Genomic DNA, 26,930 nt, shown 5'->3' with positions numbered 1-26,930 from the left:
TCTTGTTTAGTTTGTTTTGAGAACATGTGACACAACAGCAACATCCCATATTGATCCGTCCCGGTGTTTGACTCAGTTTGTCGACCTGTTGGTTTTTAAACAGGAGCAGAGATGCAGGAGAAGTTCCCCACACCGACCTCCTCGCTGCTCCTCCCCACTGCTGTGAAAACGGTAAAAAAAAATATAGGAATTAACTCCTCTCAGCTTCAACACATTTAATCCTGATAGAGTTAAAACATCTCTTTGTGTGTATGTGTGTGTGTGTAGGTTTGTCTGCAGGTAACGGTCACAGCAGCAGCGAGCAGAGCAACTCTAATGGAACAGACAGCGACGACTCCACGAAAAGGTGAAAAACAACTCGTCTGATTATTGTAAACAAACGGTCACTGTGACACCTGACCAACACCTGACTGACACCCAGGGTTCGTACGTTTAGAAAAAACACTGGAAGAGTCCTGGAATTTTAAATGTCATTTTCCTTCTTAGAAACTTCAGTACACCCCAAAAGTTTTGGAGAAGTCATTGAATTTCAACAGCCCTATTTGGTTGATTTAAAATGGATAAATAAATAAAAATCCTCCCATTCTTGCTCTTTTAAACAGTATCAATAGAACCATTTGAGAGGATTTTCCATCTTTGCAGAAGGGTTGGGGTTAGGGTTAGTTTTATTCCTCTATTTCATTTATAGTCAGGGCTCCAGACTAACTTATTTTACTTGGAACACAGTAACCACTAACTTAAAATTTTGGGAGCACAAGTAGAAAATTGAGGGGTGCACAATGTTAATTGACATTAACTCATTGAGCGCCTAAAATGTAATTTTACGTTTTTTGATTTAAAAAAAACTCTTAACACTCTAACAAACCTTATGTGTGAATTTGGGAACTCTGTGATGAACAGAACTGAAATAGATGATGATCAAAACCTCATGAAAACTCACAATCTGGACATTTTGTCATAATTCGGCTTTTGATCGTTACCACATTGGGTTGAATCAGTGGCGCATGAAACCCTGTAGGCGACTAAACTGCCCATATCTTTAAATCTACTGTTATGGCTTGCTACCACGAGTTAGTGACTGGTTCAAAGACCAGTGGGGCAGATGGACCATCACCTCCACTGCGAGAGGCTGTGGCACAACAGTGTTTTGCTCGCCTAGCAGTAGTTGTGTTATTGTTGTTTTGTAGATTTGCAGATTCTTAAATGTCGTTCTTTCCACATTTTACCTGTGTCAAAATAAAATAAATGGTTGCACATGTGCTAGTAGATGACATCTCAAACTTCAGGGGCAAATTGCCTCCGTTTAGGGGCAGACTAGAGCCCTGAGAGTCATTGAAACCTGCTGCAAAGTCATAGAAATTAGTCGGTTAAACTGTGTAGGAGCCCAGTTCACCTGACCGCCGCCTGTCGGTCTCAGTTTCCATCCTCAGGTGCGCTGGCACCAGACGTCGGACGCCGTGACGGTGACGGTGAAGCTGACGAGTCCGGAGAGTCAGCGCTGCGACGTCCTGCGGGACCGAGTCGTGTACAGGTGTGTGAGGAGCAGCAGCAGCACCCCCCACTACCCCCACCCCCACCCACTCTACATCACAGCCCGTCACAGTCAGTGGAGCTTCACCTCCAGGGCGCTGTACACCGGGGGGAGCGGGTACATGTTCAGCAGGGCCGGACTGTGTGTGACATGAACACACACACACACACACAAGTTTAAACCAACACACAAAGCACAGTTCATAATGAAACCACTTCATCCACTAACGTTAAAGTGATTCTGTTGTTATGTTATCATGGGAGACAAACTGTTCATCCACAGATCAATTTTCATTCAGATCAACTGCTCAGTTCTGAGACGCTGTTGTTTCAGTTCGTAGATTAATTCACTACAGTTGTTTTCTGTAAAAAACTCTTTGAGTTTAGTTTTTGGAATAAAATGTTTTAAAAAATTTGTGATGTAGTGTCACATGGTTATTGCTCAACAGCTGCACGTCATCGACATCACAGTTTTTACAGCTGACAACCTCATTATGCTTCTGCTGCTAAATACCAGACAGTTTGATAATTATCCAAATAAACTTCAAACTAATTTTTACAGCTCACAAAACATGAAATGCTATGAAATAATCATGTAACATTACGAGACAGAGTTGTTATTGAGTCAAATGCAGCCGGAACTACATTCAGAGTGGTTTCAAAAGTGAAAGTTTAGAGCAGGGGTACTCAAATACATTTTTCGAAGGGCCAGAATTTTTCTTAACAGACACCTTGGGGGCCGCACATTCAAATAGGCCTAGATTGAAATTAAATTCACCTTTTTCGTCTAATAATTTAAATATTTTTTATTTTACTTGTAAACACATAATTTTTATTTATACACTTCATGGTGTTTTGTATGATATAAAATGAAAAATCTTGACATTGTCATATCATCATTTACATATCATGCTGGAGCTTTACACTGCTGACTTGTATCCTCAGAATAAGAAAAAATCCACACAATAACAGTAGTTATATTATTAACATATCCTCAGACATGCCCTGTGATTTTCATCTTAAATATGAAAGGAGGCTGACCATCACAGGACGTCTGACTCTGTTCTGAGGATACAAGTCATTGGTCCTGAAATGTGTTTCTCTTCTATAACACACATTCTACATCTCGGAGGCGACGTCTTTCCACACACGGGCTTCCTTCACCTTTCAAACGAGGCAGAGCTCAGTGGGAAACAGTAGGAGACACAGGCCGATGGAACCGGGACACAACAGCGGGGGAGAAGCAGGTCGTGCAGCTGTGCGCCGCTGATGTGCACGAAAAAACAATTGCGTCTCATCAAATGCGCGCGGCTACGGCTTTTGAGTTGTGAGCGTGCATGACTCGCGGCTGCATTGAATGGGTTTGAGCGCGCGCAAAAGACGCTTCATCTGAACGGCCCCCATGCATGATGCACACACAGTTGAACCAAGACGGCGGTGAAAATCACCCACGGTCTCTGCAGACAGGCAGGGAAAACCCTGCAGTCCAGCCCGCTCCCCAAACACTCGCGCATGGTGATTTGGGTTCGTCAGCGTTTCTGTATCCCAGTGCAGGGCCTCACAGGCACACACAAACGCTCCGCACGTGTTTCTATGTCCCAGCGCATTGACTTACAGGCGCACGGAGCCCGAGAAATACAGTATACAGTAATATGTAAACTAGTGGAACTCAGTCGCGGGTCTGATTGGAAGGTTCGGCGGGCCGGATGCGGCCCGCGGGCCGCCTATTGAGTACCGCTGGTTTAGAGTATTTGCATCATGTGTCGTAATGTTACATGATTATCTCATAGCGTGGTGAATGTGCAGGTCATAACTTGTCCACCAGAGCGTTGTGGAGTTGTTGGATTGTGTATTTGATGAGGGACAGGGGACCTGTACCGTTCACTGAGCAGCTCACGTCCCTGTCCTGCCGATCTCAAAACAACATGCACCGATAATTAAAGGTATTCAGAAAAGAAAATTGAATTTGAAAAATTCTATTTTTGAGTAAATCTGGGGTGAAAGAGGGGTAGGCCTAGTTTTTTTCCGCATTGGATAATGCAGGCGCACAAATTATACGTCACGTTACACCGACACAAACTCTCCTCCGTCTCTACTCCACTCTCCTCCTCCAGATCCCTGCGCTCCATCTCTTAGCCTCACTAGCTAAGTTAGCAAGCTATAACGAAGCAAGCCTACTAGCTAACAGTTAGCTACGTTAGCTAAACACACTCAGACCGAGCTCGGTCTCGTCCCAAACATTGAATATCCCGCCCGCTCGATAACGACCAATCAAATTCGTTTTCCTTACTCGGGTAAACTTGTGCAGCAACTCGTGGAAACCCGTGGAAGGAGGCCCGACAAACAGGACAAACGGCCATTTCTGAACACCATTAAAGGTAATGAACCAACTACTATGACTATAGGGATTATGGTGAGAGGAGGATGTGACTATATCCCTTTTAAGAATTAGTTGAAACTGTCCTGATGTCTTTGGTGACACCTGGATAATTTGTCCTGATCAGACACATGTCATGAGCTGCATCCTGTGTCAGTCTGATTTAGCTGTGTGTGTGTTTATAAACATGTTAATGAGCTCCAGGTGGATAAACCTTAACAAGCTCTGGTCTGAGGCTCAGAGGTTACTGCAGCAACTTGAGGTGGTTGCCAATGACGATAGAGGCCCCCCAGACTGAGGCAGACACAAACGTGGAGAAAAAGAGCAATTTTCTGCCTCTGCACTGGTCTCACATTTGGGCTTATTCTGACAAAACGGTAGCTCCTATCAGAAAAAAACACAGACCATCATCACTGTAAGGACTTCCTGAACGATTTGGTGTGATTCTGGTGTTTCTACAGTAAATATTTTGGAGACACTTACGAGTTTAAAACAGGGGTCCGTTCTGCTTCTCTCAGAAAATCTTTGTATTGGAGTCAATGAGGAGCAGAGGCAGATGTGGCCGCACTTAGAGGCTGACAATTCAAATTCTGTAAATCTCTCTGATATTTTGAGCACATTGTGAGAGACAGAACAAGTTTGTCTAGAAATTTGGAAAAAATCATGTGTGTAGAGCGTAAATTGTGTCCGGGAGGAGTGTGGAAAGAGAAAAATTGGAAGATTTTTCTTTTTGGCTCTCTCCCACTCTGACCGATGATGTCACCCACTCTGACACGAACATTCCGTGCAATACACACCCATTATAACGGACAGACGGACTGAGGTTTACCTGAAGATGGACAAATGTAGGTTTACCTGAAGACGGACAGACAGAGATTTAACCGAAGACAGACAGAGATGTCCCTAAGGACAGACAGAGATTTAACCGAAGACAGACAGAGATGTCCCTAAGGACAGACAGAGGTTTACCTGAAATTGGACAAATGAAGGAAATAGACGGAGATGTCCCTGAAGACAGACGGAAGTTTACCTGAAGACAGACGGAGGTGAAGATAAATGGAGGTTTACCTGAAGATGGACAGAGATGTTTACCTGAAGACGGATGGAGGTTTACCTGAAGATGGACAGAGATGTTCCTAGTAAGGACAGACAGAGTTTTACCTGAAGATGGACAGACTGAGGTTTACCTGAAGACAGACTGAGGTTTACCTGAAGACAGACTGAGGTTTACCTGATGACAGACTGAGGTTTACCTGAAGACAGACAGTGGTTTACCTGAAGACGGACAGAGATGTCCCTAAAGACGGACAGAGGTTTACCTGAAGACGGACAAAGATGTCCCTAAGGACAGACTGAGGTTTACCTTAAGACGGACAAAGATGTCCCTAAGGACAGACTGAGGTTTACCTGAAGACGGACAAAGATGTCCCTAAGGACAGACTGAGGTTTACCTGAAGACAGACTGAGGTTTACCTGAAGACGGACAAAGATGTCCCTAAGGACAGACTGAGGTTTACCTGAAGACAGACTGAGGTTTACCTGAAGACGGACAAAGATGTCCCTAAGGACAGACTGAGGTTTACCTGAAGACAGACTGAGGTTTACCTGAAGACAGGCTGAGGTTTACCTGAAGACGGACAGAGATGTCCCTAAAGACGGACAGAGGTTTACCTGAAGACGGACAAAGATGTCCCTAAGGACAGACTGAGGTTTACCTGAAGACAGACTGAGGTTTACCTGAAGACAGATGGAGGTTTACTTGAAGACAGACTGAGGTTTACCTGAAGACGGACAGAGATGTCCCTATGGACAGACTGAGGTTTACTTGAAGACAGACTGAGGTTTACAGTGGGTACTAGTTTCATTTGGACGGTTTCACGCGAGATTCACGCGTGAGTCACGGGAGGCTCACGCGGATTTTTTGTGGAGGAGTAATTGTGTTTTCACCAGAAGCTGCAATGTGCCAAAACAACCGCCAGGTGGCATCTGTGAGCAGCAGATCGCCTCTATAAGACAGCAGCACGGAGCAGTGAACACGAATGGGGAATGCAATATAATAATAATACAGTATAGTTTTTCAATGAGAAAAATGTAACGACGGCAGCTATACGTCTCACTCTCTTTTATCGATCCTCTTGTCAGCTCCAAACACACCCATCTGCACCGTGATTACGGACCACAGCGTGGTTTTCCACACAGCAGTTAATTAACTCAGTGGGCGATGCTGCCGGTGTGTTTTTAAAATGAGCCAACTACTGTACAGTAGTGTTCATTCCCCACCTTGTTTGACTGAGAGTGTAGCTGGATGATTTCTCATGAATGAACGGGCAATAGCCTATGTCACTTTCGGGCTGGGCGATAAAACAGGATATCCTGAAATAACTTTCCCTCGATAGAAATAGGCTACAAGATGTGTGGGTTTCATTCATCCATGTTTTGACAGACAACACAAACAACCAGTGACAGGGACGGACTGGCCATAGGGCAATATGGGCAAATGCCACAGCAGCCGCGACCGAAGATGCAGCCGTGCTGATGTGACCGCAAAAAAAAAAGTCAGTCGGGGTCAGCTGGTTTACAGCCGGCCGACTCTGAAACACTCAAGACACAATAACATTAGTAACGCAAGAAAGGTATAGTTCACTTAGTAAAGCAGCTCTCACTGTAAGCAAAGATTTTATTTCAGTCTGGGATGCCAACGTGCAGTTTTAGTGAACAATGCATTTTCTCTTATCATCATTATTATGATCACTGATAGGCTATAGCCTATATGTGCGGCTATATATCGTATGTGTGTGTTTGTGTAATGCAGGGGTGCTTTAAAAAAAACACAGTTGTCTGGACAGTAGGCATTTTTCTCACAACCGACCTCAAAAGCGAGGGCAGGTCCGCCGAAGCATCATTCCGGGTGTTGTCTTTGCTGCCGCTCCACAGAGCTCACATGGCTACTTAATTATGCACGTGCTGACCATATATGGTTGTGCTGTGCTGAGGCATTCTGGGGGTGGAGTATGAGGTGTGTTCATGTCTGCACCATTCTTGGGTCCGGTGTGATTTATCAATGGAATATTGCTGAGAGTTGAGATGAGAGATGGTGAAACGCTAACATGATTACCTATTAAAAAAACACCATCTCTGATCTCTGCCTGCACATAGACAGACACAGGTTCACATACAGACAGGGGCGCACGGTAAATGCAGCTGCAGCGCTATTAAACTAGAGCAACAGCAACTCTCATATTTAAATTGTGTTTTATATTGATTTCATATATTTCACTGATTGCAATTAGGCTATAGAATGCTAGTGTGTGTGTTTTATTGAAAGCGAGGCTGGGTGAAAATCGCTACAGTGTGGTTTATATGCAGCGGTCTGTAGGACCAGCTTAATAGACACATCAGCGACACATTAGCACCTTAGACCAATAGGTGTGTTTGTGGATACTTCACTAAAGTAGGCTACAGCCCTGCCCCCCACAGAACTTCACACAGCTGTTCAGTCAGCTTAGAAAAACCGGTTCTTACAGTAGCTACCTCTCCTCACACTTTTCATAAGCCGGAGGACAAAACTGTAGGCTTCATTGTTTCGTTTCATTTCATTAAGTGAAAATCATCTCTGAATTATGGAATTAAAAATAAAATAGGCCTATCTTTAAAAAGCCTTAAGCCTAATAGCATTATTTTTATTCAAATGTGACTGAGACCTTTATCTACCTAAACAGAGGGTAACATGAATAAATATCCTGTTTTGTATTTTTCTGGAAACTGTTACATTATGTAACTTGACCGCGGCACTCTCTCCCCCCTCTCTCCCTCCCGAATTGGGCATATTATGATAAATATAACTGTAGATGAAAACAATAATTGAAGAAAAAGATAAGCTATTGTCGGCCCGAGGTATAAATGCCCAGAAATCGAATGTTTCATTTGTGTAAGTTGTAAGCTTCAGAAACCATCACACATGGAAAAGTCACGGACTGAGAGACCTGTAGTTTTAATGTAAACAAAGTCATTTACGTAAGAAAAACACAAACGTCTGTGTGAGACCATCTGGGTGGTTCTAGTGTTAACATTAGCCTAATGAAGAATGAAGAAAACACGTTACAAATGAACTATGACCGAATTGACAGCAGCAGGAACAGTGTGCACTTATCTCAAGGAAATTTAAATCGAATGCAACTGTAACTTGTAATCTATCTTATGAGGATAAGAGGTGAAACGTCTTCCTAGACAAATAACCAAGTCCAGTTGCATTCGATTTAAATTTCCTTGAGATAACTATGACTCCGGGACAAATGAGAATATTCACAGGCTTAGTGCATGTGCACACGCCGGCCGGAGTCAACTCGCAACAATGTAGCTTTCCCTCGATTAAAGTAGTTCTGTCATCATCTCCCACTTCGTACCGGATAAGAGACAGCACCCGACAGATATGCTAAATGTTTGGATGCAACAAAGTCACTGTTAACAAAATCAGCATCTAGTCTGTCCCTTCAAGAGCAGTTGCTGACAGATGTGCATTATTGCTCCGCTCGTGAGTCCAGCAGCATCGGGTCCAGGCTGCTGGCACGGACATAGCGATCGTGGGCTATGAGTGGATTGTTACATTCACCAGAACTTGCAGAACTCAAACTACTCAAACATGGAGCCACCCAGCCAGGCTACAGGAGAGATATGCAGGGGACCCCCAAAAGGCTGAGAACCACTGATCCTGTTGAACGTAGGCTACTGTAACCACTGTGAAACAATAAAAAAAACAACATTGATCTGATTGACCGGCGTAGCGGTCCCTCTCTCCACTCACTCTCTAGCTCTCTCGACCACAGCTGCAAATGAAGTACCTATGGCCTATGAACAGCGCCACTCTCCATTGCAGCTACGTTGTGGTCAAACATGGAATTATCCCAAAATCTTTTGAGCTGCATCTCAGTACGATGCTTCCACCTAGTGGCTACAGTGTGACCTACAATTTCACGCAACGCGTGAATCACGCGTTACGTGAGGGAAACGTCCAAATGAAACTAGTACCCACTGTACCTGAAGACGGACAGAGATGTCCCTAAAGACAGAGGTTTACCTGAAGACGGACAGAGATGTCCCTATGGACAGACTGAGGTTTACCTGAAGACAGACAGTGGAGGCCTCGACAAGAACGACAGAAACCAGGAAACAGTTTGATCACATTAACTCTGTCTCTCTGTCTGTGTTGCGTTCAGGGGCCGGGTGGACGGTCGGTCCTACAGAGCCGAGCTGGAGCTTAGAGCCGAGGTGGTCCCGGACCGCTGCTGCTGGGAAATGAAGTCCAACGAACCGGTCATCAAACTGGTCAAACAGCAGCCGGGACAGTGGGACAAACTGACCAGGAACAAGGTACTGGAGTCAATACATTGTTCTACATTACATTTATAAAGATATATTCAAATATAATTTATTCCAAACAAATTTTCACTTTTTTATTTTCTGTTTTCAGAACATTTTTGTGAGTTACGACATGGAGCACATTGAAGAGGACGAGGACGCAGCGCCTCGAGGTGAGAAACATCGTCTCTGAAAACAGGAAACATTGAACATAGAAGTGTGTTTTAGTGTTTTGTTTGTTTTTAGCCATAGTAGAGTGATGCAGTTTTTTGTAATTTCAGGTCAGTGGTTTGTGGAGAACACGGGAGAAGAAAACTCGTACGTGGTCTCGGAGACCGACAGCGACAGCGACTGAAGACGAGGGAACGGAAACAAACACGACACAACAACTCCTGCAGTTCCAAGTGTTGTGACTTTATAGTTTGAGTTCATTTGATATTTGAGTTTATGAAGTTATAAACGTCACAGCTGTTGAGGTAACTTCAAAACTACAACAACAGAATGAGATTAGTTTTTTTCCCCTCTCGTTCACTTTAATGTTTTACATCAGAGGAAATATCATTAGTCTTCATGAACCTGAGTGATGTGTGGTATCAACTGGTGTTTCTATTATTTTGTCCACCACACTGCCCTCATCATCTTCAGGTCTGGAGCTCCTCAAGTTCATGTTATTTAGATTTTTTTACACGGTTGCGTGAAGCTTAAAGGGATAGTTCAACATTTTTGGCAAATTGGCCCATTGCCAATGGGATTTCTTGGTTTCCCTCATCAAACTCATCAAATACACAATCCAACAACTCCAAAACGCTCTGGTGAACAAGTTGTGACCTGCACATTCACCACGCTATGAGATAATAACACAACGCTACCAGACAGAGTTGTTTTAGAGGGAAATACAGAGGCTGCTTGATGAAAAACTGTCCCTGAAGGCAACACGCATCAGCGGTTTTGCATGGACAACTTGTCCACCAGAGCGTTGTGGAGTTGTTGGATTGTGTATTTGATGAGGGGAAACTAAGAAATCCCATAATGAGCCTCCGTAGTGTAGCTCTGAGCAGCTCGCGGCTCTGCTCCGCCGTTCTAAAAATAGCTTGCACCGACAATTAAAGGTAACGAACCTACTGCTACTATGACTATAGGGATTATTATGGCAATGGGCCAATTTGCCAAAATGTTTACTAACTATCCCTTTAAAACACGATCATCGCTTTTTGCTTCATTCTCTCTTGAAAAGATATAAAAGCGGTGACGTCATGATGATGATGATGAACATGTCTCCATAGCAACGTGCTACTGATCAGATCAATGCACAACAATGCTGAGTCATATTATTATTATCTTTAGCTTCCTGTGACCTCGATCATTTGTCAGTCAAACTCAACACTTCCTGTAACCCTTTCAAAGTAAAAGCCCTCCAGGTTGTGCATCCTGCAGCTGCTGCTCATTGTAAATAGTTGTGAATCGAACTTTTGTTACTGTCGTCACTTCTCTCTCACTCTTAAATGTAACCTAAACATAAATTGTATCACACCACCACCTGAGCGTCATTCGGTGAATTGTCTCACTTCCTGTTTCTATTGATAGCTTTCATGTGACGTCACGGCCCGTATGGAACGCCCCCCTGGCGGTCAAAACAATCCACTTCCCCGCTGTCCGCGGCTTAGGACAAGGCAGAAAAACACACACTGCTCCCTGCTGCTTCAAAAATACCGGTGTTATGGCCCAACTGGTGTCTGATTTAACTGGTTACCGTACCGAACAACAGCTGTGCTGCACTTCCGTCCGCAGATTTGTCACGAATTCACAAATCAAGCCGCAGTTCACATGTTACTGCAGCCATATGCTTCTGTGAATGAACCTGTTCCGCCAATCTACAGACAGTCAGCGCCACACTACTCTCACTCTGCACAACACTGCACAGTATGACAAAGCCTGTCATGTTAAAGTTACGAACTAATGGAAAAAACTCTGAAAATACGCTAAACAACACCGGTCATCGTCCTCGCCGCGCCGCGGTCGGCCCCGACTCCCGTTACCGTGTCGCTGCCGCCGCGGGCGGTACTGCTGCCGTGTCCGGTGGCGGGCGGTCCCGTTACCATCGCCGCCGCCGGTCCTGCTGCTATCGGACCGCCGTCATCGTTGCCGTCGGTAGCGGTGCGTAGCAAAGCTCCGGGGGGTAAAGGGGGGGCAGCTGGTCACCGTGCAGCCCAGCTAAGGGCTCTGGTTTGTGGGTGAGAGAAGCAGGGAGCCTGGGCTCAGTGGGCTGGAGCTCAGACTGTGGAGCTCAGCGGAGCTGCGGTGCCAGGACGGTTCCCACACAGGAAAGTTACAGGTACATTTCTACCACTTCAATGAGTCCAGAAACATTATTTTAAGATCAAAAAACTAATCAGAAACCAGTTGAGCCATAACACCGGAAATATTGGTTGCAAGCGGTGGAGGATGATGGATTCTCCACCAGGTAAATGTAAACATTGCCCAACTGGAGCCATGGTCATCTTAAACAGCTGGTATACAGCAGCTGGTGTTGAATATGGGTCACAAGTGCCCAAAACTTCAAAGTTGTTTTTATATCTTTCTTTCTCGGCTGCTGGCAGATGATTTAAGTCATTACTCGGTTGTTTGTCCATAGAAAGTCCGTTGCGGGGCCATTTTGGAATGTTGCTTTTGACCGCCAGGTCCCTGGGAAGTCACGTGACTGAAAGCTATCAATTGGTGACGACATCCCTCTCTCCCTCTCTCTATATCCTGTTTTCTCTCTTCACTGTATCTAACGTTCGGTTCTTCCTCCGCCTCCTTTAGTAATATTGATATATGTCGCCTAATCAAAGTAGTGATGATGCTCAGTGTACTGGAAGTGCTCCTCCTCTTCCCCGCAGTTCCTAGAGAGAATCAAATAAATAGATACAAATCAGGATTTCACATGTTGCGTTCATGGACGGGGAAAAAAAAAATCAGTCCAGAAGTTAGAGGATGATCCAAATTTGCCATCAAGACTAAGATATTAAAAAAAAAATATTAAAGGTAGGGTCTGGAGTTTCAAATTTCACTTTGAATTTTGGGTGAACTATCCCTTCATTTTTAATTTAAAGTTTATAGGTCACTTCCTGTCGTTTAAGATATTGGTGATGACGAAGGAAAGAAAATGTGGGGATGTCTAAAAAATAATGAGTAACTGAATCAAAAGTGTCAAAAATTTTATTTGATTTAATTTGAACATTTACTGCCGAATGTTATTTAAAAGAAAAAAATTGAGGTTTAAAGGAAGTTATGCAGATGAAAAGTTTTTTTGTTTTGTTTTTTTAATGATTGTTTTGTTCAAGTTAAGTTTTAAAGTGTTTGGAAGCTTTCGCTCTGATGTGATGTGTTGTTTTATTTATTTATTCCTCGAGTGTTTCTGTTTAGTATTGTAATATTGTACTTTTTTATTGAGGATGAAACCTGATTTTTCTGACAAGTTTTAGGTTTTTGTTTTCTAGATTCGGCTCTGTGCGAATGTTTTGGTTTGTTGTGATCTTGTGTTTATCGAGTGGTCGAAGCTAGTTCCTGTTACATTAAAGAGTTGAATCTGGTTCTCAGACCTCCACTAACAGAGCAGTTTTAGTTCAAGTTAAAGGGATAGTTTAACATTTTTGCAAATTCGCCCATTGCCATAATCCCTATAGGAGAATAATGTTGGTCTCACTGTGGCAGTTGCATTAGTTTGTTTGAATGAAAAGTGAGCAGGGCTGCCTCTGCTACGTACTGAAATCACCACATTTACGTAAATAAATAAATGTTTTACAATGAACCGATTAGTCTAATACATTTTATTTTGTTAAGTCGACATGGTTACTGTACATGGCAAAGATTATTACCACTTTATGACTTAAAATTACTCTGTATTTCTATGGGAGTCCTATGGCCGTGTCGCCACTCTGTTATATCAATTGCTTTGGTTTGCTCCGATCAAAAAGCCACAAATAATGCTCAGAACAGCACCAAACGTTATCAACAGTACAAACAAGGTCCCAGCCCATGATACAAGGCATCAAACATCTGTTAGCTTAGCCTGGTTTCTATTGAAAAGAGACGAAAACAACTCACCCACTCTGCTCCAGTTATACGCTAAGTCGGGAGAAGGGAAGCAGTGAAACACGCCGCCTCGACCAGAGCGATTGATATAGACCTTTTCAGAGAGTATAAACAAATACAGGTGTTACCAAGGATACTAATTAAGGCTCCATTCCATTTAGTGTACCAGAGCGTTTTCTAATGAGCCACACCTGTCTTTGTTTATACTCTCTGAAAAGGTCTATAACAGAGTGGCGACACGGCCATAGGACTCCCATAGAAATACAGAGTAATTTTAAGTCATAAAGTGGTAATAATCTTTGCCATGTACAGTAACCATGTTGATTTAACAAAATAAAATTTATTAGACTGATCTGTTCATTGTAAATAATTCTTAATAATTTAAGGACATTTCTAGACCACCCACGTTAATAACATCACTGAGGACCCTTTATAGATAAACATTAACACATAGGCGAGTAAAAAAAACAAAAAAATCAGTTTTTTACATGAATGTTTCAATCTACATTTTATAATAAACAAATTGTAAGTGTAATTTGATATGACCAAGACACCTAAAAACAAAAACACGGCCGTTTTCATCAATTTACAAGCAAGTGGGCAACACACATACATTGGAGTGAATGGGTTTTCTGGGCGCTTTTGCAACACCCATATCCTGCCACTAGGGGCACAAAACCCCTTACCACGGGAGTCAATGCAAGCGTCATTACTCATATTCCAGTGCTCTAGTCTAGACGTAGCGCTCGCACTCTTCCAGTGACGACGCTCTGGCCAATCAGTGGAAAAAGCTAGTGGAAAAGCAGACCGTGCCGTGCCGCGCCGCGCCAGTGGAAAAGCGCCATAAAATGGATGGATAGATGGATAGATACAGTGTCATGCAAAAGTTTGGTCACCACTGGTTTAAAATGTCTAATGTGAACAGTTAAGCAAGTGGAAGATTAAACGATCTCCAAAATGCACAAATAGGTTTATTTTAAGCAATATCAGTGTATTATTTTTTCTACGAGGTACTAACTGTGCAGGGGGCCCAAGCCTTTGCTGAGGGTCCTTTTTCCTTTTCTCACATTTTGAAAATGTAAAAGATGAAAATAAAGAAATGTGTCATCTGTAACTTTATACCTATTGGAGATCATTTCATCTTCCACTTGCTGAAGGGTTTGCCCAATTTAAAATAAAATACGTAGCACAGTATAGTTTTATTTGTTCATACTTGCCTTGTTCATCAACAGCTGGATTTTCTTTCCTTTTATTTTATACATGTTTATGTTATAAATACGTGGTTGTTCCTCTGGTTGACGAACCAACCTCAGTAGCTGTTGAAAGGTGTAATAATAAACATTTTTTCTGTCTAATTCTCAAATAATAAAAAAATAAATAAATCCCTGTTGTGTTTTTTCTTAATGCTGATTAATTTATGTTTCACTTTAACACTGGTAATGTGAGCAAACAAACAGCATACAGTCAATAGTCATGTGTTAAAGTTAAATTCTACAGTTAATAATGGTACAGTTTTTACAACAATGAGCTTTAAAATCCTAAGTATGGGAAAAAGTAAAAGTTGTCAAGGTTGACAGGAACCAGAATTCGCTTTTCTATGGCGACGGTAAGAGCGGGAAAAGCTGGTGGTGAGTCGAAACAAAAATCATCTATAGATTAGATTATATACTAGTTATCTTTTAAACTGTCTTATAGTAGGAAGGTTAAGCCCAAAAAATCGGCCTTTGACTTCAAGTCATGATGCAAAGGTCCCCTTTGGCCCCCATGTTTTAGAAATTGGCCGCCGACCATATTGAAAGGCCCATATCTTTGCTTCTGTTGTGGCTATAATAACTCATTTGGTGTCAAAGTGTACATTTTTGGAGGTCACTGAATCCAATAAAATAGGTTTCAAGACAAAAAAAAACAATGATGTTCTCCTCACCACGACTACTTTAGCTAAAATAAAAATGCATGTCATATATACAATGTCCATATAAACTCAGGCAGATCCCCTAATTGCCTTCAGCTCATGGATCTTAGGTATCTTAACTGATGAAAATCTTACTTGGAAGAGTCATATTCTGTCTATTTCTAACAAGATTGCAAAGAATATTGGAGTTATCAGAAGAATACATCAACTCCTGCCTGGTAAAATCTTGATTAATTTATATTATACGATGATCTATCCTTTCATTTCATATTGTAATATTATTTGGGCAAGCACTTTCAAGAGCTCCATCAACTGTATTCTCATCTTACAAAAGCGATTAATCAAAATGATAACATTTTCTAGCAGATTTACTAGATCCACACCTCTGTTTCAATCCCTGAGTATTCTTCCTGTTTTTGCTGTAAATACTTTTCAAATATGTATTTTTGTTTATCAATCTATTCACAAGTTACTTCCAATTTGTTTCCAAAGTGTATTTCAGTTCAATTCCCAGATTCATAATTTCAATACTACATCAGCAAATAATCTTCATCCCACTTTTTTCAAGTTTCAACTTTCTCTCAGTTCTCAATTAGATTTAGAGGATTTCCGCACTTTTGGAATTCATTACCAATCCACCTTAGAAACTGCACAAGTATAAATTAATTTAAGAAACAAATAATTCACTTTCTATTGGCCCAATTGATTAATGCATAATCCACATACTTTTTACATCACCTTTGATTTTCTCTCTCTCTTTTTCTAATTGTTTTATGTTGTTCTTCACATGACTGTAAACTGAATTTATGTTGAATGTTTATCTTTATAAATTTATGTTGAATGTTTATCTTGAATTTTCACACAATATTGATTTTCTCTCTTTTTTTAATTGTTTTATGTTGTTTTTTTCATTCTGTAAATTAAATTCATGTTGAATGTTTGTCTTTTGGAGGACCACTTGAAAAGCCCTTAGGGGTTTTTTTTGGTTTCTCCGGCACATTTGCTTTATCTACTGTATACTTATATGTCTTTTTGTTGTTCCACTTTTTAATATGCTGTTTTATATATCTTTTATGTGCTAAATAAAAATACAAATACAAATACAGATGTGATCTACAGCTTCTGAGCTTCTTTTAAATGTATTTTTCTGTTTTTGATTTGAACATTTTAATGTTTTTAATCATTCTTATCGTCTTTTACTGTCTTATTTCTTTCTTTTCCTTTTTTTATGTATTTTTCTGTAATTTTAATGTATATTGACGTTAAAGGCTGCAGTTCCCCTCCTGTCCTCTGGGGGGAAACATGGCGGCGCGCTCTCTGCGACTGGATCAACTGAAGAGACGGAGAGGAAGAGATGTTAAACACTTGGAGGCAAAACCAAAACAAACAGGAACAGAAGCGACGGGTCAGTTTGTGTTGTTAATATAAAAACACGTGGGAACAAACAGACAACACAGTTTGTTAAAGGTTTATTATAAACTCTAATGAGCTGCAGCAGATGGAGACTAAAGCCCCGCTGCTGGTGAACGCTGTTCCTCCCTACGGACACGTTATAGTCGGAGAGAAATGGAGAAACTCTTCTTTAATACAAAGTCTGAAAGGTAATTATTAATTCATTTAGCCTGTTTCACCTCAGCTTCACTTTTAAATCACTATATTTAATACCAATCCTGCAGGATATCGGCCTATATGTTGTTTTTTTCCCCTGTGATACCAAACCCGGAAATGTAATTGACAAAAATCTCTATTTAATGTTGTTTCGCTGCAAATAAGTCTTAATAAACTTTATAAAGTGAAACTCTAAATGTTTTCTTGTGTGAACAGGTCCAGTGTTTAATTCGGCTCAGAAACCTTCAACTAAAAATGTCTCAATAAAGTAATAAAAGTACAATTTACACAACCACCACCACTGCAATGCCATAGCAACTGTAGGGGAAATATGAGACTTTGCATTTACATAAGCATAGGTATTAATGCACATATGAACACTGTGTACTAATAATGAATAATATAATAATTATATGTATATTTCTTTATTAAAACTGTGTTAAAAGTTTTCTGCCACTTAAATGTGAATATTTGCTGCTTTCCTTCATCCTTTTTTAACGTTAACTTCAATTTCTTTAATGAGTAATAAGTAGGTAAATTGAAGGTTTTAATGCACAAATGAAAACTGTGTACTAAAGCACAGAATAAACACCTGTTTAATAATGAATTATAGAATAATTATATGTATATTCCCTTATTAAATCTGTGTTAAGAGTTTTGAATCAGTTTCTGAGTAAGAAACCAGAAGTTTTCTGCCACTTAAATGTGAATATTTGCTGCTTTCCTTCATCCTTTTTTAACGTTAACTTCAATTTCTTTAACTAGCAATGAAGTCTGAGATGATAGTAATAATTATATGCATCAATCTGGGAAATAAATAATGTTTTTATTCATAAATAAGTGTATTCACATGGCAGAACACTTTTTTCCCCCTATTTATTCTATTTCTATAGTATTTTATCTCATGACATATATAGTGTATATTTCTTTCTTACTTTTCTTACCTCTGTTTTATTCTACTCTACCATTACATTCTATTATGTTAATTATATTGTATTATATTATACTAAATTATATTCTATTATATTACAGTACATTATATTATTATATTATATGAATGGATGAATGAAGTATCTCTAAGTCTAAGAGAGATGAAGTGGAGGTGATGTGCTGTTGACTCCTGTTTCAACTATTTTTATTGATTTTTAACAGTGAATTAACAAACAGACACACAAACAATAATAATAATAATAAAAATATATACTATATATATGAATAATAAATGTGCTGCCTCCTGTGCTGCAGGTGGAGGAGTGAAGATCCAGTTTGAGAGCGAGCTCGGCGTAGCAGATTTCCACCTGGCCAGTAAAACCTGCATCCTGTACGTGTCCGAGTGCGACGTCATCGCAGCCAACAGCTACAGGAGGAAACTGGTCCGCTACAGGAACGTGAGTTTAACTGTTTTTTACTAAAACTTAGGGAAGTCCTGCTCTTAGGTAGGTGGACTTATTTTACCTGTTTTTTTACTTTATGCACTTTTAGAGGACCTTTAACACCCTGCAGCACTAGTAGCACTTCCTTGTGTTTTTATGTATTATTTTATTGGTTTGATGGGGAGGGGTTCTCAACTAGTCTCACTCTGGGCTCCACATTTTCCCATGGTCATTAAGTCGCGACCCACTTTTATAGAATTCAAACCAAGATTTTTTTTATTTTAAAGCCTTTAAAAACTAATTTTGCTCTTTATTGAGCAAAGTGCATTTCAGAGCACATGAATGAAACTGAGGAGTTGAATAAAAAAATATCAAACTGCACAAAATGGAGACCAACAAAACGATATATTTGACTTCTAATGCATCTCTGCATTCAGAGCATGTTCACAAAAGTGAATAAATATCAAATTGCACAAAATAAAGACCCACAAAACAAAACAAGATTCACTGCATTCAGGCCACATTAATAAGAGGAGGAGCATTACAACTGCATGTGTTCACATGTCTCGTGTGCCTTTCAATATAAGTTATTTTTCAAAATAAAAGACATGTCCAACATCAGATGTGCATTAAATATTATTTACTTTTTTGACCAGTTGTCCACGACCCACTTTTGGGTCCCGACCCACCAGTTGAGAACCACTGATGTAAAGCACTTTGGGTACCGTCTGGCTATAGAGAATGTGAAGTTACGTCACGCCGTGGGACGTTGGGCGCCATCTTTAGAGGATCGCGGATGTAAACACTTGCTCGTCTCCCTAAAAAAAGTTCCTCAAAAGTCGCTTAAAAGTAATCATGGTGGGACAGTACTGCTGCGTAAAAAAATGCCACAGTAGTATATATTAGCACTAATACCAAAAACAAGATAGTTCACGATGTCTGGATCAGTCAGTGGAGGGAGTAAATCTGGCTCTTGAATCCAGTCCCCACTCTCTGTTTACGTTTGCGTTCCTCCAAAGATGGCACCGACGTCCCACAACGCAAAGCGGCGTGACGTCAGCTTCACATTCTCTATTGTAAAGGGCTAATTACAAATAAAATGTGATTGATTGATGTGATTGGTTTCTCTCTGCATCATCGTGTGTCCAGGCCGGCAGCAGCTTCCAGAAGTTGGTGCTGGTGGAGAACACGCGGCTCAGCGAGCAGTACTTCTCCGCCGTGCAGAAGTTCGTGGTGTTCGACCTCGGCCTGACGCTGCTGCCGGTCGGCGGCCAGACGGAGGCGTCGCAGCTCATCGCTCAGATGGTGAGTCAGCCATGAGGATTAAAGGAATAGTTCATCTCGTCTTTTCCTCCGCTTTTTTTTTCAGGTGAAAGTCACTGCTCAATCCCCTCTACCATTGTTAACCCTCCCCGGAGGTGAAAGTTCACCTTAAACATGTCAATTCAACTACTTTAGTCCATTTTTTAACATCGTAAAAACATCAACTGTCTTTTGCTACGGACTGCAACAGTCCGTTGTCATGGATACATGACAACAACTTCCATTCATACCAGCCATACGTGCCTGACGCGGAGTGATAGCCTACGCTGTGATAAGGCTTTAGAATAGTAGAATGGTATATGCTCATTATACCACGGTTAACAACCAATCAGATTGCCGGATTTCCCCTTTCCGTTTTATAATTCCAGATAAACGGGGGTTAGGGAGGGAAGTCCAAGTAATATATAACATTTTAAAAATCACAATGATTACCTTCCCTGTAATTAATTACTTTTATCAAGTAGTAACTCCGGCAAAAACTTGTGTTGTATGTCTGATTTGGTCTGTTTTGTCCGGTGTCCAGGTGCACGGCGACAGCAGAGAGAACCCGTTCCGGCGGTCCAGCTCGTCGCGGCTGCTGGACCCGGTGGTTCTGTCTCTGGTGCAGCAGGTTCCCGGGGTCGGTCGGGTCAAAGCTCAGTCGCTGCTGCAGCGTTTCCCCAGCGTCCAGCAGCTCTGCAGCGCCGCGCCGGCCCAGCTGGAGGCCGCCGTGGGCCGCGCCGCCGCCCAGCAGATACACACCTTCTTCCACAGACCCACCGACAACAACGCCACCGGGACGTGAAGCGGAGTGAAGACAGTCGGACTGAAAATAAAACACAAAAAAGCAATACAATGCACTTTGACGGAAAAGGTGTAGGCTGAAGCATCTTATTTTGACTACACTTCTTAAAGGGATAGTTCAACATTTTGGCAAATTGGCCCATTGCCATAATCCCTATAGTCTTAGCAGTAGGTTTGTTACCTTTAATTGTCGGTGCAAGCTGTTTTTAGAACGGCGGAGCAGAGCCGTGAGCTGCTCAGAGCTACACTACGGAGGCTCATTATGGGATTTCTTGGTTTCACCTCATCAAACTCATCAAATACACAATCCAACAACTCCACAACGCTCTGGTGGACAAGTTGTGAGCTGCACATTCACCACACTATGAGATAATAACACAACGTTACCACACAGAGTTGTTTTAGAGGGAAATACAGAGACTGTTGATGAAAAACTGTCCCTGAATGCAACGTGCATCAGCGGTTTTGCATGAATTTCCCTCTAAAACAACTCTGTGTGGTAACGTTGTGTTATTATCTCATAGCGTGGTGAATGTGCAGCTCACAACTTGTCCACCAGAGCGTTGTGGAGTTGTTGGATTGTGTATTTGATGAGTTTGATGAGGGAAACCAAGAAATCCCATAATGAGCCTCCGTAGCGTAGCTCTGAGCAGCTCACGGCTCTGCTCCGCCGTTCTAAAAATAGCTTGCACCGACAAATAAAGGTAACGAACCTACTGCTGTGACTATAGGGATTATGGCAATGGGCCAATTTGCCAAAATGTAGAACTGTCCCTTTAAAAACCAGACTCTGCAGCGTTGGCTTCGTTAATTTGGAGATTTTTTTTTTCCATATCCAGGATAAAAACATAAATATCAACGTTCATCATCTTCACATGTTTAACGAGGCTGAAACAGGTTCGATTCCTCGAGGTTTAGACTTGTTTCTTCATGATGGGAGTGGACCGTGAACGCACCGCGGGGCTGTTTGTGTTCGTCTGCAGGTCTTTGAACAGGACTTTATGGCAGATAAGATAAAGTTTAATTTTGTATTTAATAGAAATATATATACTGTTTCTTTTTACTTGAATGCTGTAGTTTCCAGTCTACAGACTTTTTATTATTGAACTTTGCTGTTAACAGTGGTAATAAATAAAGACAAATGAACATAACGATGATTCTGGTGTCATAACATTAGCTGCTGTCACAACAAATGATCTAATGTTACGATGACTTTACCTTGAACAAGGTGTAAAATATTAGCTGCTAATTTTGAAATCTATACAGGTCATAATTCAAAAAGTGAAACTAATACATTATATAGATCCATTACACACAGAATGAAGCATTTCATGTCTTTATTTATTTAATTTTGTTTAATTGTAATGATTATGGCTTAGACCTTAAATTCTGTATCTCAAAACTACTGGAAAATGACTTTTCCATGATATTCTAATTTATTGAGATAAACCTTTGTTTTATTTACTGTATAAAACACAGTTTAATTTATAAACTGCAGCATTGAACAGAATTTCCTGCAAAACAAACAAAGAAAAGAAACTTTTAATAAACTGAAGTTGCTTTGTTCGACTTCAACTGTCAAAGAACAATAGAATATATTTTTATTCACTTTTACTCATATGGACTTTTAGTATTTCAGTATGTTAACTTATTACTAGTTGTCTATTTATTGTATTACTATAGTACTGAAAGCAACACTGCATCTTGTTCCTCGTGTTTCAAGGTGTGAATGACAATTAAACATCTAGATAAAGATTTGATTAAGATCCTCTTATAATAAACTTTATTTCTATAGCACCTTTCAAAACAAATCTTACAAACTGCTGATTTTCTTTCCTGTTTTCATTCATCACAGCCTATACGACCTTAACCCTCTATGATACCATGTTGCCCTCAGGCGACATACCACTTTTTGTCCTGTCACATCTCCACAATTCATAAAAAAGAGAGGAGACCTTAGAGAACCAATAACAATGCTTTAATTTATCACATGACTTTCAAGAAGCCACTGAAACCCTTTTTTGCAGACATTTTCAAAGGAAACAGGTTTGCCATTTTGCTCCACTGAAAACATACAGTAACTTCCTGGCCCTTTTTCATCTGGAAAAAAATATATTTACACTAATAGATTAGTAAAGTTTAATTTTTAATAGTTCCATGCAATTTATTTACTTATTAAATAAATGAAACTTGTTAACATGCACCTGTTGCCCAAAAGCAACAACGTACCATTATAGAAAATTGCAATGTTGCCTTGAGGCGACAGTGGACCATTATGGAATCAATATTGCATTATGAGACTATGGTAGTGTGTGTTTAGGTGTAAATATAATGTTCAAAAACATATAATTCATCATAATTTTGTTTTTTATCCTTAATAAATGTGATTTTGGATGCAGTAAAGTAAACATCAGGCTATAGTATGATGATGATGAGGAAGATGAGAATGAGAATGTGGATGAGGATGAGGCCAGTGAAGGTGAAAGTCTACAGAGACTGCTGTTTCTAATACAGTATATGATGAACAGGCAAAAAATCCCCAAAACTTCCAAAAATAAATAATTAAAAAAAAATTCTTTAGATTATGTTTATTTAGTCTATTTTGAGACATAAAAACAGTCCAAACATTTTTTTCCCCACTGGCGTCATAATGCAGCGTACCATAGAGGGTTAAAATAAAAACTCGTGCAGGTGCAGTGTGTGTGTGTAACGTAAACACCGGATCAGGACGGTGTCCGTGAACGCACCACGCCGAGTCCTGGGGTATTTAACATTCTGCCCCGGACAGCGGCAGGTTGTTGCGCAGGCGCAGCCCATTGAGTCTGCATGAATACGGAGCGAGGAGAGGACAGGAGCACTGGGAGCACTGGGAGGACAGGACAGGAGGACAGGAGGACTCACAGGACCGAGACTGGGACTGGGACTGGGACTGGGACTGGGACTGGGACTGGGACCGGACGGCAGAAGGACGGACATGGACAAGAGGAAAAAGAAGAAAGAGGAGGAGGAGGAGAAGAGGAAGAAGGAGGAGAAGATCCCGGACAGAGTGACGCTGAAGAAGGAGATCGGGCTGCTGAGCGCCTGCACCATCATCATAGGTGAGGCAGAGAGAGAGAAAAATAAATTCAGTCAGTCAGAGCTGCAGCTGCTCTGGGATCAGATCTAATAGAATAAAATAAAATATAAAACACATTAATGACAGTTTTTAACCTCATTAACAGAGTTAGAGTTTTTTAAAAAAACTCCAACTCCACAGAAGGAGGAGGGAAAAAGTCTGTGGTGATAAAAACTGAGCTGAACTGAACGACTGACTCCATGTTTGTTTGCATGTGGACTCGGGTCAGACTGAGCTGGTTCTGGTTCTGGTTCTGGTTCTGGTTCTGGTTCTGTGGATGAAGCAGCAGTAAGAGGAGGAGGAGGCTGGAGTTGGGTTAGAATGAACCGCAGGGACCTTAAACACACCACGGCGCAGTAAATAGGAGCATCATGCAGGCTGATGGATGTTTGTATTGAAGCTCCTTCAGAATAAAGGTAGATGTTTGTATTAAAGTTCCTTCAGAATAAAGGTAGATGATTGTATTAAAGTTCCTTCAGAATAAAGGTAGATGTTTCTATTATAGCTCCTTCAGAATAAAGGTAGATGTTTCTATTATAGCTACTTCAGAATAAAGGTAGATGTTTCTGTTATAGCTCCTTCAGAATAAAGGTAGATGTTTCGATTTAAACTCCTTCAAAATAAAGGTAGGTGCTTGTATTAAAGCTCCTTCAGAATAAAGGTAGATTCTTGTATTAAAGGCCCCATGGCATGAAAAATGTGATTTTGGTTATTTTTTCGTGCTTGGGGAGGTCTCTGGGCCATGTATATACTGCCCCATGCATCAAACTGGTCATAAACGGAGAAACGCACACCGCCCATTTGTAGGAACATTCTATTTAAGACGAGCTGATAGCACTTCCTTCTTTCTGTGATGTCACACACAAGGTAACTCCGCCCACCGTGACCAGTTGTTTTTTTTTCAATTTGTATGAATGCAGCTTAGGTTTCAGTTACTTGCCTGTGATTGGCCCGACCACATGCCACTTAAAAACAGTCAGCCAATCAGAGGAGAGGTTCTCATTCTCTCTTCTGATTGGCCAAATGACCTGTGCCTGCTAGAGCTCCAGAAAGAGGCAACAGAAAGGGGCAGTAGAAACGATATTAAGCAGATCACAGGTACTCAAAACCAATGATACATCTTGTTAGGGATATCAGCAGGTAAATAAACCCAGAGAAAAGTGCACAGCATGGGGCCTTTAAAGCTCCTTCAGAATAAAGGTAGATGTTTCTGTTAAAGCTCCATTAAAGCCTTATAACCAGCCGTCAGGACTTCCTGTCACTTTGTGATGTCACAACAAAGCATTCATCCAAAGCCCCGCCCCCTGACCACTTGGACCCAAACATCCATCCTACAACAACTTGCAGAATTTGGTTTCTCTGAGTGTTTTATTTAGAAATCTGCTCTTTTTTCCCATTGGATCACTGTAAAAAACAGTCGTGTTGGACTGGGAAAAACCTTCTTCAGGGAGAACATGCAAAACTCCTTCCTATAGGAAGACCTGGTGGGAATCAAACCTGCTGATAGGCTTTAGAGTGGGACCAGAACCACTGGAGCACCGTGCCACCAACGGAAGAATCCGATCAACAGCGAACTGGTTTCTCCGTCTGATTCGCTGTGAAGGATACAACAATCTCCTGGTTGTTGGGGGGTTTGGGCCGTGTTGTAGTACTCAGACCAGTCTTGAGACCACATGTTTAAGGTCTTGGTCTTGGTCTTGTATTGGTATGTTCTGGTCTTGGTCTTGGTCTTTGTATGTTCTGGTCTTGGTCTTGGTCTTGGTTTTGATTCGGTCTTGGTCTTGTCTTGGTATGTTCTGGTCTTGGTCTTGGTCTTTGTATGTTTTGGCCTTGGTCTTGGTCTTGTCTTGATTAGGTCTTGGTCTTTGTCTTGTCTTTGTCTTGATTAGGTCTTGGTCTTGGTCTTGGTCTTGTCTTGGTATGTTCTGGTCTTGGTCTTGGTCTTGGTCTTGGTCTTGGTCTTGGTCTTGGTCTTGATTTGGTCTTGGTCTTGTCTTGGTCTTGTCTTGGTATGTTCTGGTCTTGGTCTTGGTCTTGGTCTTGGTCTTGGTCTTGGTCTTGATTTGGTCTTGGTCTTGTCTTGGTGTGTTCTGGTCTTGGTCTTGGTCTTTGTATGTTTTAGCCTTGGTCTTTGTCTTGTCTTTGTCTTGATTAGGTCTTGGTCTTGGCCTTGGCCTTGGTCTTGGTCTTGGTCTTTGTATGTTCTGGCCTTGGTCTTGGTCTTGTCTTGGTGTGTTATGGTCTTGGTCTTGGTTTTCGTCTTGGTCTTGATCTTTGTATGTTTTGGTCTTGGTCTTGTCTTGTCTTGTCTTGTCTTGTCTTGTCTTGTCTTGTCTTGTCTTGTCTTGTCTTGTCTTGTCTTGATTAGGTCTTGGTCTTGGTCTTGGTCTTGGTCTTGATCTTGGTCTTGGTCTTGGTCTTGGTCTTGGGCTTGGTCTTGGTCTTGGCCTTGGCTTTGGTCTTGATTAGGTCTTGGTCTTTGTCTTGGTCTTGGTCTTGGTCTTGGTCTTGGTCTTGGTCTTGGTCTTGGTCTTGGCCTTGGCCTTGGTCTTGATTAGGTCTTTGTCTTTGTCTTGGTCTTGGTCTTGGTCTTGGTCTTGATTAGGTCTTGGTCTTGGTCTTGGTCTTGGTCTTGGTCTTGGTCTTGTCTTGTCTTGTCTTGATTTTGTCTTGATTTGGTCTTGGTCTTGGTCTTGTCTTGGTATGTTCTGGTCTTGGTCTTGGTCTTGATTCAGTCTTGGTCTTGTCTTGGTTTGTTCTGGTCTTGGTCTTGGTCTTGGTCTTGGTTTTGGTCTTGGTCTTGTCTTGGTCTTGGTCTTGGTCTTGATCTTTGTATGTTTTGGCCTTGGTCTTCGTCTTGTCTTGTCTTGTCTTGTCTTGTCTTGATTAGGTCTTGGTCTTGGTCTTGGTCTTGGTCTTGATTAGGTCTTGGTCTTGGTCTTGGTCTTGGTCTTGGTCTTGATTAGGTCTTGGTCATGGTCTTTGTCTTTGTCTTGGTCTTGGTTAGGCCTTGGTCTTGGTCTTGATTAGGTCTTGGTCTTGGTCTTGGTCTTGGTCTTGGTCTTTGTATGTTTTGGTCTTGGTCTTGTCTTGTCTTGTCTTGTCTTGTCTTGTCTTGTCTTGATTAGGTCTTGGTCTTGGTCTTGGTCTTGATCTTGGTCTTGGTCTTGGTCTTGGTCTTGGTCTTTGTCTTTGTCTTTGTCTTTGTCTTTGTCTTGGTCTTGGTCTTGGTCTTGGTCTTGGTCTTGGTCTTTGTCTTTGTCTTTGTCTTTGTCTTTGTCTTGGTCTTGGTCTTGGTCTTGGCTTTGGTCTTGATTAGGTCTTTGTCTTTGTCTTGGTCTTGGTCTTGGTCTTGATTAGGTCTTGGTCTTTGTCTTGGTTAGGTCTTGGTCTTGGTCTTGGTCTTGGTCTTGGTCTTGGTCTTGGTCTTGGTCTTGGCCTTGGTCTTGGCCTTGGTCTTGGTCTTGATTAGGTCTTGGT

General features: G+C 41.4%; 2 protein-coding genes and 1 long non-coding RNA gene across 3 annotated transcripts in view; all 3 read left to right on the top strand.

The window, feature by feature from the left end:
- tdrd12 (tudor domain containing 12) overlaps window positions 1–9,700 on the top strand; it is a 37,563-nt gene extending 27,863 nt beyond the window's left edge. Inside the window, exons 31-36 of the mRNA XM_085780248.1 lie at window positions 104–171; window positions 268–346; window positions 1,418–1,531; window positions 9,121–9,274; window positions 9,375–9,435; window positions 9,544–9,700. Coding sequence (XP_085636374.1) covers window positions 104–171; window positions 268–346; window positions 1,418–1,531; window positions 9,121–9,274; window positions 9,375–9,435; window positions 9,544–9,617 — 550 coding nt within the window. The 3' untranslated portion in view covers window positions 9,618–9,700. The remainder of the gene's footprint in view (window positions 1–103; window positions 172–267; window positions 347–1,417; window positions 1,532–9,120; window positions 9,275–9,374; window positions 9,436–9,543) is intronic.
- A 750-nt stretch (window positions 9,701–10,450) lies between these two features.
- On the top strand, window positions 10,451–12,188 carry LOC146986505 (uncharacterized). Its single transcript, XR_015036076.1, has 2 exons — window positions 10,451–10,832; window positions 11,968–12,188. It is a non-coding gene; the product is annotated as an uncharacterized LOC146986505 (long non-coding RNA).
- Window positions 12,189–16,676: 4,488 nt separating this feature from the next.
- Window positions 16,677–20,336, top strand: faap24 (FA core complex associated protein 24). Its single transcript, XM_085780634.1, has 4 exons — window positions 16,677–16,849; window positions 18,102–18,244; window positions 19,379–19,534; window positions 20,076–20,336. Exons 1-4 carry the CDS (start codon window positions 16,747–16,749, stop codon window positions 20,334–20,336), a joined length of 663 nt encoding a protein of 220 aa, XP_085636760.1. The 5' UTR covers window positions 16,677–16,746.
- Window positions 20,337–26,930: the final 6,594 nt, after the last annotated feature.

The sequence above is a fragment of the Trachurus japonicus genome, chromosome 6 (genome assembly GCF_045865225.1).
Source record: "Trachurus japonicus isolate A0001 chromosome 6, Traja_1.0".
Taxonomy (NCBI): domain Eukaryota; kingdom Metazoa; phylum Chordata; class Actinopteri; order Carangiformes; family Carangidae; genus Trachurus; species Trachurus japonicus.
The sequence above is the reverse complement of the archived record's forward strand: the minus strand, read 5'-3'. Positions and strand labels throughout refer to the sequence as shown.